At 31.7% G+C, this 10,688-nt stretch overlaps 2 protein-coding genes across 2 annotated transcripts; one reads left to right on the top strand and one right to left on the bottom strand.

Annotated features, from left to right (window-relative positions):
- The first annotated feature begins 743 nt into the window (after positions 1-743).
- On the top strand, positions 744-3,872 carry LOC108476326 (calcium-dependent protein kinase 11). Its single transcript, XM_017778510.2, has 7 exons — positions 744-1,535; positions 2,184-2,327; positions 2,426-2,578; positions 2,713-2,828; positions 2,953-3,120; positions 3,220-3,444; positions 3,531-3,872. The coding sequence occupies exons 1-7, from the start codon at positions 983-985 to the stop codon at positions 3,705-3,707; spliced, it is 1,536 nt and encodes a 511-aa protein (XP_017633999.1). The 5' UTR covers positions 744-982; the 3' UTR covers positions 3,708-3,872.
- A 583-nt stretch (positions 3,873-4,455) lies between these two features.
- Positions 4,456-8,221, bottom strand: LOC108476327 (uncharacterized membrane protein At4g09580). Its single transcript, XM_017778511.2, has 4 exons — positions 7,600-8,221; positions 6,411-6,678; positions 6,117-6,287; positions 4,456-4,997 (listed from the first exon to the last, which is right to left on the bottom strand). The coding sequence occupies exons 1-4, from the start codon at positions 7,863-7,865 to the stop codon at positions 4,866-4,868; spliced, it is 837 nt and encodes a 278-aa protein (XP_017634000.1). The 5' UTR covers positions 7,866-8,221; the 3' UTR covers positions 4,456-4,865.
- Between the last annotated feature and the right edge of the window lie 2,467 nt (positions 8,222-10,688).

The raw sequence follows: 10,688 nt of genomic DNA, 5'->3' as shown, positions 1-10,688 counted from the left end.
CTATGTTTTTTGGCGGCGTTTTCTGTAAAACGCCGCTATTTCTATAATTTTTAGCGTCGTTTTAACTAAAAATGCCGCTATTGCTTTCTGCTTTTTAGCGGCGTTTTACCAAAAACGCCGCTATTGCTCTGCGTTTTACAATTTTTGCGGCGTTTTTTGATAAAACACCTCTAAAAGCGCCGCTAAAGCCTTATTTTCTTGTAGTGTTCTAAAATAGAAAAAAATTTAACTCTTTTATAATTTATAAAATTTTAAATAGTAATGATAAAATTACACTTTATCCCTTTAAAAATATAAAAATTAATTTAATTCTTTAAAATTATAAGAAATAAACAATTTAAATAATAAAATTATATTTTATTATAATAAAATATACAATTTAATTTTTTTTTAGTTTCCCCCTATCCCAAATCCTTTGAGAGACGAACATTTTCCTACATTTTTATTATAAAGACAAAAATTTAGGTGGCACATTTTTGCAGAGGGATAGAGCAATTATATTTGCATAATATTATACATACATATATGAAAAAATCTGAAGCCGTAATAATGATATGTAATATGATTTATGCTATTTTTACGTATTGCATGTGAAACAGAATGGATGAATAAGTGGTTAAAAATGGAAGAAATAGAATTGAAATGGAGCATGCACATTAAACCAGCAAAAAAACTTATCACATTCCCAGTGCATATTTGAATGAACGAATGAGCTAATAAATATCTTTTTTTGATTTTTTTTTCTATCAAATCAGCTACTAAAAATAAGATAATAACCCAAAAAAACCCGCCATCAAATAGTTACTAATTATACAAACAGAAAAAGTCCAAAAGCATCAAGTTTAGAGCTTCGTTTTCCTTTTCATGCATTCTTGATGACGTTGAGTCACCACCCAATGAATATATAGAATAAACTATTACATTTGTTGTATTCCAAAGAGAAAATAGAACAGATCCCATTATTTGAGATATATTTGTGACAATGAATAATCAATCATCATCAATACCGACGACAGCAGCAACCAAAGGATGGGTTTTGCCATACGAAACCCCAAGACTAAGGGACCATTACGTGGTGGGGAAGAAGCTGGGGCAAGGCCAATTTGGCACCACCTATGAATGTATTCACAAAGCTACTGGCACCGTTTTCGCTTGTAAGTCGATCCCAAAGCGTAAACTTTTATGCCGTGAAGATTACGACGATGTTTGGAGGGAGATCAAGATCATGCACCATTTGTCGGAGCACCCGAGCGTGGTGCGGATCGAGGGGACTTATGAAGATTCCGTGTTTGTTCACTTGGTTATGGAGATTTGTTTAGGCGGAGAACTTTTTGATAGGATTGTGGCTAAAGGTCATTACAGTGAAAGAGAGGCTGCTAAGCTTATTAAAACAATCGTGGGTGTTGTGGAGGCTTGTCATTCTCTTGGGGTTATGCATAGAGATCTCAAACCTGAGAATTTCTTGTTTGATTCTCCTGGTGACGATGCGGTCCTCAAGGCTACAGATTTTGGCTTGTCTATCTTCTATAAACCAGGTTGGGTCCTGGGGTTTCTTTTCTTTATATGCTACTCTTGATTTTGGAAACAATGGCCATTGATTTTGACCTTATGATTTTGGTTGTTTCCTCGATTGGTGCTTTCCTTTTAATTGGGTTTTCTTTAAAAAGAAAAAAAAAAGTTTGGGTTGATTCTCTCAAAGTTCTTCAGAAATTTATGTTTGATCATGTTGAATGTTTTTAAGATATTATGGGATAAGTTTCCCTTATGATCTCAATTTTTAAGATTGTTGGAGTGGTTTACCTGAATATCTTAATCTGAATAGGTTTAGACTCAGAGCCTAAAAACGAATGGAGAGGCTTTACCTGAATACCCCGACCCGAATAGGTTTAGGCTTCGACCGTAAAATGAGCGGAGGAGGACACATATGATTATACCAATTATATTCTGTAAAACTCCATACTGATGTCAAGATCAGCATCGCTGGAACATCAGGTTGTGCCTCGGTACCAAATTTTTCTTGCTTGTATGATGGCATTTTCAAATTTCTTGTGCTAGGAAGAATCATTAGGCTTCTTCAAATGATGGGAAACTTCACACCTGTGGCACTTACTAGTGATTTTCCCTCTGTTTTTCACGGCGTTTCCTCTCAGAGTTAATGCCGGTTTACGTTTTCTATCGTATAGGACAACGTTATGCTGATGTTGTTGGGAGTCCCTTTTATGTTGCACCAGAGGTTTTGTGCAAGCATTATGGACCAGAAATAGATATATGGAGTGCAGGTGTTATCCTTTACATTTTGTTGAGTGGTGTTCCACCATTTTGGGCAGGTATTTTATCATATCATACATCCTTCAACACTTGGTCCTAATTCTTATATTCTCATATCCTAAGTTGTTTTTTTTTTACTTTTCTTCTTGATTCGTAGAAACTGAATCAGGAATATTCAGACAGATTTTACATGGGAAACTCGACTTCACATCCGAACCATGGCCTAGCATCTCCGAAAGTGCAAAAGATCTAATACGAAAGATGCTTGAAAGGCACCCTAAGTCAAGAATTTCTGCTTATCAAGTCTTATGTAAGTCATTTTAAATATTAATGTCAATCCAAATCATGATTTCTTTGCAATAGCAAGGGAATGACAATGCCTACCTTTCTTTCTTTCTTTTTTTATGTGTGGAAGTCATAACAGTGGGTTGATTTATGCATCAGGTCACCCATGGATTGTTGATGATAGAGTTGCCCCAGACAAACCTCTAGATTCCGCCGTGCTATCACGCTTGAAGCAGTTCTCGGCGATGAACAAACTTAAAAAGATGGCGTTGCGTGTATGTCATTCTCCTGTTTTTGATGTGTTTACATAGGCATGCTTGAAAACGCTGCCCCTTTTTACCTATGTTTCACGTTCTTTTACAATGGGGGGAGACACAAAAAAAAAACATTCTTTTGCAGGTCATAGCAGAACGACTCTCCGAGGAAGAAATAGGTGGTCTGAAAGAGTTGTTCAAAATGATCGACACGGACAGCAGCGGGACAATAACGTATCAAGAACTCAAAGACGGTTTGAAGAAAGTGGGGTCTGAATTAATGGAATCTGAAATCAAATCTTTAATGGAAGCAGTAAATACCACTTCCTTTCTTGACTTGTTACTGATATGCTTTATGTTACAACATGATTGAGTGATTGATGACAACCACAACTGTTGTTACCCTTGACAGGCCGATATCGACAACAATGGAACAATCGACTATGGTGAATTCATTGCAGCAACACTGCACATGAATAAGCTGGAGAGAGAGGAAAATATAGTAGCTGCTTTCACCTTTTTTGACAAAGATGGTAGTGGTTATATCACGGTAGATGAACTTCAACAAGCTTGCAAAGAGTTTGGTTTAGGTGATGTTCATCTGGAGGACATGATCAAAGAAATAGACCAAGATAATGTAAGCATGGCTTTGACATTATAATTTGGAACATTTAAAATATTATTAATAACTGTTGTTATGATACATGTATATATAAATTGTAGGATGGAAGAATAGATTATGGGGAGTTTGCAGCAATGATGAGAAAAGGTGATGGGTTAGGAAGAAGCAGAAGCATGAGAAGCAACCTCAACAAGAATATAGCTGACGCCTTTGGACTAGGAGTGAAAGACTTAACATCAATCTCCTCTGACTCTAACTCTTGTCCTTCTTCTAGTTAGCATCATTTCTTACATTTAAATTTGTCTATCCAAATTTAACCCTTCTTTGCTTGAGTTGAGTTTGTTTAGACACAATGATAATTGGATCTTTATATTTATATTTATGTACACATATTATCAAGCTAATGTACTTTATTTAGCAATGGTGATTGCTTAACCTTAAAATTTTCCTTTTCTCTTATCCTTAAAATGACACAGCAGCTGATGTCATGGTATTTTTGGTAGAATATGAAGTTGATGGTGTGCAGTTTTGTTTTCTTACCCAATACTATATTCATCAGTATGCTTTAACTATCTAAAGACTTGTTTAAGAAAAAAACCATTATAGTACTAGCATCACTTTTTTGAAATATTTAAAGTAAAAAAGAAAGAAAAAGGAGCAACAACTATGAGTTTCTGAGAAAGCTTTTTAAAGGTAAAAGGTGAACTTTCTTCCACCTTAAGTTACATTTTCATACCAGATCAGATGCCAGTGGACCTACAACTTCCTAGTTAGTACTAGGATTAACATCAAAAATAATTAAATGTTGTAAACAAGGACAAGAACTAAATTTGACCTCTAAGCAACCCTTTCCTTTTCCTTTATCCTTTATCCCTTATCGATTATCTATTTTATTTATTTATTTTTGCAAAGAAAGAGATTTCAATAATTGAATTAACCCAGAAAATGAAAAGCATCACATATTTAACTTCCAATCTGATTTTTTTTTTATGTAAAATAAAACATCAGCAGCAGAAGGAAGCAATATCTAAAAAGACACTTTTATCACTGGGTACACTATATATATCAGTACAGTTTTTACATAATTCTACAGCAACATTATCATGTAGCGCTGTCTGTAAAAGTAAAACTGTCAATGGCGTACAAAGCATTTCTAGGAAGAAAAAGAAAAAGTTTACTCCCAAATGTTTTAAATAATCTAAATGGGAGATGACTTTAAGTAAACATTCATGAAATATAAGAAAAAAGGAATTTCCTGCCGTCTGCTTTTCATATTTTGTGTCAATGGTAGATCTTCAATAATCAGCTGCAGAAATGAGGATCTTCTACTATGCTCTATCCTTTCTTGGATCCTAAATTTTGAAATTTGTAAAAATTTGTATTCTTAATCCCCCATTGACAGTCAGGACGATGCTACAGACTTCACCAACATAACCTTATTCATATATCTTCTTTTTCTTAAGAAGGGTAGGAAATATAGAGACCAACCCGATAAGGAAAAGCACAGACAAAGTCTTGAAATCGTAGAGGTCCTTGACAGACCTAAGATCCCCAAGTGCAAGACCAGCCTGAAAGAAGATACGATGATGGTCCTAAATCAGATACTTGAATTGAAGCTTACTTGTATGCAATACCATCAAGAAATACCATATCATTGAAATAAATAAGCCAGGTACAAAATAAACCAAAAAAAGGGCTGTCAAATGAACATAATGTTCTTTGACCTTTCTATATTAAAAACTTACCAGCTACTTGCACATTTTTAAATATCAAATTGTTCAGAGGTAAGGATCTGAATACACGAGTTCCATCTTTTCCTATCATTTCACTATTACGTGACACCAATGAATTGCATCAAATTGAATCTCAACATAAACTCTATTATTTTTTAATTATCTCCAGTACAAAGAGACTTAATTCAATTACAGCAAATGATCAATTAAGTGGACACCAATAAATATATCCAAATAAAATCCATTGAACCCTATCCGCCATATCTTTAGTGAAGAAACCTATTAACAATAGTAATCGTGGGGCTTCATCAACAAGTACCTATTTCAAACTGTTAACAGTCTCTATAGTTCAGTAACTCCATGTATTTGGCTAAGGTAAGAATCCGATTTAGACAGAATATGGCGAGAATATACGTTCAGCGATCTTGTAGAAGCTTTTCTCGTTCCAAATTGTTAAGAATGCAAATGCAAATCAATTATTTTAAAACATTAAATTAAAACTTTCATGAAGTCCTCCAATATATAGCTAGCTAGGGTAATGCAAAAATGTTTAAAACAATATCGTCATTGATCTGAGCATCAGAACAAAGTCAAATGGTTAGAAACATGTAACTTTCTTCTTTTTGGCAATGTGAAAAGACATGTGACCGATCACAAATATATTGTTCTATTACCATTATCAAAAACTGTTTGATGAGACATGTGAGACACAAATATATTGTTCTATCTCCGTTATCAAAGTTTGTTTTAAATAAAGATGCGGACTATCTGACATCATTTATGCCTATGAATAACAGGGTGTAGCAATAAATTGGATAACACACAAGTATCTCTTTTCTTTCAACAAATATTTTCAGATGACAATACTAATAGTAATAAAAAAGGAATAGAAAAATGAAAATCGAATCATAAAGAACGCAAGGAATTAATTGAGGTACATGGCAGGATACTTACTTTGACAGTTATATAAGAGGCTGGTATTAGGCCAACAAAAGTTGCTAAGAAGAACACATGAAACGGTATGTCAACTATAGGTGAAGCCAAATTAATAAATAGGTTGGGTAGAGTTGGAGTAATTCTCAGAAAGAGCATGTAATTCAGCAACTTGTCCCTTCGCTTAGCAATCTGACTCCACAAAAAAAATGCAGATGAATTCAAGTACGAAGAAGATAATAGGACAACAAATGAAAGATGCTAAATTAAGAGAAAACAGAAAGGAAATTTGCAAAGATGGTAACAAAGAAATACCTCAGCTTGAAAAAATCTTAATTTATCAGGCCACAACCAACTAACCAAAGGCCTGCCTATCAGCTTTGACAGAAAAAAGCAAGAGCATGCTCCAGCTGTGGCATTAAAGACAACCAAGAAAACGCCTTTTACACCAAAGAGAGCTCCAGCTAGCAAAGACATGAAAATTGTTCCAGGAATCATAAAGGTTTGCATGAAGATATAAGTCGAGCAGTAACCCAAAATGAATTGTGTTGGATAATCACTTGCATATGTTGCAATATTATCTCTGAAAAAAGAAAAAAAAAACACAGACTTCAGTAAAATGAGTGTTGCAGCTAAAATATGAACACAAAGAAAGAAATTGTTGACAACAAAGCAGCAATGCCGAGCAACAACAAAGTAGTGAATACATAAGTAAACTAAAGGAAATGACAACAATAAATTAAGAATGGCAATTAGGGCAACAATGTATTGCAAATATATGAAGGGAGAAATTAATGAAACCCAATGATGACATTTCGCAAAAGAAAAAGTCAAACCAGAACTCAGCAACCAAAACAGCTAAATCAAATATCAATGCCGTGATTTTACATTTAAAGAGGGAATTATACTCCAATTGTTATCTGATCCTCTCAAAATATGACCACTCAGTATTACACGATCTCTATACGAGAAATATCTAATACATTGCTGGCTCTACTAAGCATGCCTGCAACATGGTCCCTACAATTTGCATAATTGTATTCCCTCACATGATCCACAGATGAACTACAATCATTATTAATAATCATAGATTGCATTTTAAGCCCTTAATTCAAATTAAGGTATATGGGTTAGAGTAAGGACAAAACAAATTGAAAAGATTCATTCGGGACAAAATAGAAATGATAGAATTCTTGTCCATAACAATTTTCATTGTTTTAGCAGCTTAACTCCTCCAATCTAACACAAAAAGAGGCACATTTCACTTTCAAACAACCCGATTAAAGATGGAATTATAAGCTAAAATAATCCTATTACTTCTTTCTAGCTCAAAATCACAAAAAACCACAAGAAACCTAAAATGGGCATTTCGAAAATCTACAATATTTATCAAATCCAATTGATTCAACACAAAATTAAGCTTATTTCCGAACTAAAGCATCAAACATTCACCAAAAGAGAGAAGACGTCAGTTTTGATGATTAAAAAACAAGAGAGGACCTACTTCAGCAAGCGCAGATCGGAGATGGAACGCGGGATCTTGAGTTTCCCGTACTCGGTGGCGGGCATAGTAAGGTAGATGCAGAACAAACCGGTAGAAAAAATCAAGAAAACCCCAAAAAAGGCAGCCAATTCCCACCTCGAAACAGGAAACCTTTCCGATTTTAACCTCTTCCCAGTTGGGGAATCGTCATCTTCCTTGCTGCTGTTGTTCAACAACGCCGCCGCGGCACTTTCCTCGTCCCTCAACACATTCCTCGGCGCAGCCATTTCAAAACATCGACAAGATAAAGAGCACAAAAAACAAAAGTGTTGGGAACTTGGGATCCCAAAAGAATATATAAATAAGAATGATAAATTGAAACGAAATAATATTACTGAATTAAAAAATCATTGCTATGACATTTATATGGAAATGGAAGTGGGTGTTTTTTTTAACCCTAATTTGAAGAAATTGAATTGGTTGGTGCCAGCGAGTTTTAAAGCAATGCGGTTTTTCTTAAAAATAAAACCAGAGAAACAATAGAAGAGAAATTTGGAAGACAAAGTTGTTTCTTTTTCTTCTTTGTTTTAATTAAGAAAATGGAGAAAAATGTCTTCAAATGCCAAATATATTTACAACAAGAGTTTTCTTATTATTTAAGTGGGAATTGAAATATTAAAAATATAGTAATTTATAGATTAAAAGCCTATAGAATAAGTGGTGAAGCCCAAAAATTTTAGGTTGTGATTAAATTGTATATTTTTTAATATTAAAAATATAATTTTATTATTTTCATAGTTTATATTTTTATAATTTTCAAAAATTTAATTAATTTTTATTATTATTGAGTGAAAGGATAATTTTATTATTATTAATTTAAAATTTTAATAAGTTATAAATAATTTAAATGAAAAAAATATTTTAGAAGATGAATAATACCAACCCTTTACTCTGTCATTGCATAGTATCATTTTTAAAAGTTAAACTTAATATTATAGAAATTTTATACTTTTTAAATTTTATTTATTTGAGTTGTTAAATTATAATTTTAATATCAAAAGGTAAATTATTATATTATTAAAGTTATCCTACCAATAAATAGTTGGGTATAATAATAAGAAATATTACATTTTCAATTTAAATTTTAAATACAATATTATTAGAAGTTACAATCACGAACCTTAAAGCAGACATTAAAAATATGAAAAGAAAAACCTTAATTGAATGTAAACACGGAATTTGAATTTTAAAAGTACTTTTAAACTATGCAATATCCTTAAATTATAATTTTGGATAAAATTGAAGAATCATTTATATGAATTGAAAACATTAATAACATCTTGCTTCATGAATGAAATTTTTACTTCCACCATTATTACATTAATTGAATTTTGGTGCGAGTTATTTTCTTCCTATTTTAAGATAGGTTAGATATAACATTTTGATAATCTGTATCTTTTATTTATTTTTATTTTAAAATATTAAAATTTAAATTATAAGAGTTAGGTGAGATGATAATATTTTTTTATCTTAACTAATAGTCAAATATTCGATCTTCATCCTAAGTATGGAGTAGCTTCAAAACTTATAAGCAGCAACTACCTCCTTAATGGACCTATAAAATTGAAAGAATATTTACTAGATTTATATAAAATTGTTACATTATTCCATATAAATTTTATTATGTTCGTTTATATTAATTTTCATGCCACAACGTGATTTCATTGTTTTCTTATATTAGTAGTTGTGTCGATTTTTAATATATAATTATTTTATTTGATTCAATTTTAAATTTAAGTTTATTTATTTAAATTTTGTATTACATCGTTAATATAAATATAAATATTGATTTGAGAGGCAAGAATTTTTGGAAATTAAATTTGGAGGACTTGTTTTAGTAAATTTAATTTGAAAACCTTTGCAACAAGAAAAATCCGATGTTTATTACATCAATTACTTTAGTAAATCAAATTTATCTTAATTTTGAAGGACATCCATTTAATAATAAAATATTTATAACACTCTCCATTTGATATCCATTGGTACATAATATCCATCGTTAAAATCTTATTAATATAAAATTCTTTGAAAAAAAAACTCTTAGTGAGGGAAAAAGAATACACTTATCTATAATACGCATAATATGTTTTCTCATTAACAACTTTATCAGGAAAATCTAATGAGACGAAACCTTGGTTAAAGAAAAATAGTATAACACGTATTTACTCCTTCTCATGACTACATCACATGATATCTCATATTTTATGTATTTCGTCTTGAATACTAGCTTTTCAAATAATTACTTAAACGAATTTACTAAATATTTATATCACCATTCTTTCGAAAGTCACGAGTAAGGAAAAATTTTGGGGAAATATATTTTGATCTCTTCAGGAGTTTCAATAATAATCATAACAAACTTTAATCATGATCCTTCTATAAAAATACAAATATGTATTTTGGATCATTTTATAATTTTCCTTCAACTAATATTTTTCGAGTTAAATATATTGTATATCTTCAAATTATTTCAATTCATATAAATGTTTACACAAACATATTGAACGATTTCCCAAAAAATTCTATATGCTTCTGTTATTCTAAATCCTTCAAAGATTTTAATATAAACTTTTATTATACGATGATTCATATAAAATGTTGTAACTATTGGATTTGGTGCCCTAAGTGTAGTATATTTGTTTTGTAAACTTGTATTTTTTGAACAAATTGGTTTAATAATAATATCCATTAATTACATTAAATACCCTTTTGTATATTGTTCTTGAGTTTTTGCACGCAAAGCAAAATAAAAGCAAATATTGACTCACTGATTATCTAATGTTTAACTAATATTAAGCGGTATTATATGGTTGGATCGTAATACGAAAGAACAACTTGTATTAGTAGATGAACCTAAACATGTCATTAGTCCAATTGGAAACGAGCAAAACGATTGAGAGACTAATATGTCGTCTATCAAGTTCAATTGAGGAGATATTTTATCTTGGGCATCGGAGCGGAGGACTCCCAAAAGATAGAGACATAGATGTGACTGATTGGACTGATAGTATATTGGAAAAGACCCAAGTAGGATAGATCCTAGACCCGTT

Source organism: Gossypium arboreum, chromosome 3, assembly GCF_025698485.1.
Source record: "Gossypium arboreum isolate Shixiya-1 chromosome 3, ASM2569848v2, whole genome shotgun sequence".
In the NCBI taxonomy this organism is placed as follows: domain Eukaryota; kingdom Viridiplantae; phylum Streptophyta; class Magnoliopsida; order Malvales; family Malvaceae; genus Gossypium; species Gossypium arboreum.
The sequence above is the reverse complement of the archived record's forward strand: the minus strand, read 5'-3'. Positions and strand labels throughout refer to the sequence as shown.

Excerpts from the sequence above, each read along its gene's own strand:
- LOC108476327 (XM_017778511.2), bottom strand. The coding sequence starts at position 7,865 with ATGGCTGCGCCGAGGAATGTGTTGAGGGACGAGGAAAGTGCCGCGGCG. Across the intron at positions 6,679-7,599 it reads TCCGATCTGCGCTTGCTGAA|AGATAATATTGCAACATATG; the intron begins GTAGGTCCTCTC and ends TTCTTTTTTCAG. Across the intron at positions 4,998-6,116 it reads CCTCTTATATAACTGTCAAA|GCTGGTCTTGCACTTGGGGA; the intron begins GTAAGTATCCTG and ends ATCTTCTTTCAG.
- LOC108476326 (XM_017778510.2), top strand. The coding sequence starts at position 983 with ATGAATAATCAATCATCATCAATACCGACGACAGCAGCAACCAAAGGA. Across the intron at positions 1,536-2,183 it reads GTCTATCTTCTATAAACCAG|GACAACGTTATGCTGATGTT; the intron begins GTTGGGTCCTGG and ends TCTATCGTATAG. Across the intron at positions 3,121-3,219 it reads TCAAATCTTTAATGGAAGCA|GCCGATATCGACAACAATGG; the intron begins GTAAATACCACT and ends TACCCTTGACAG.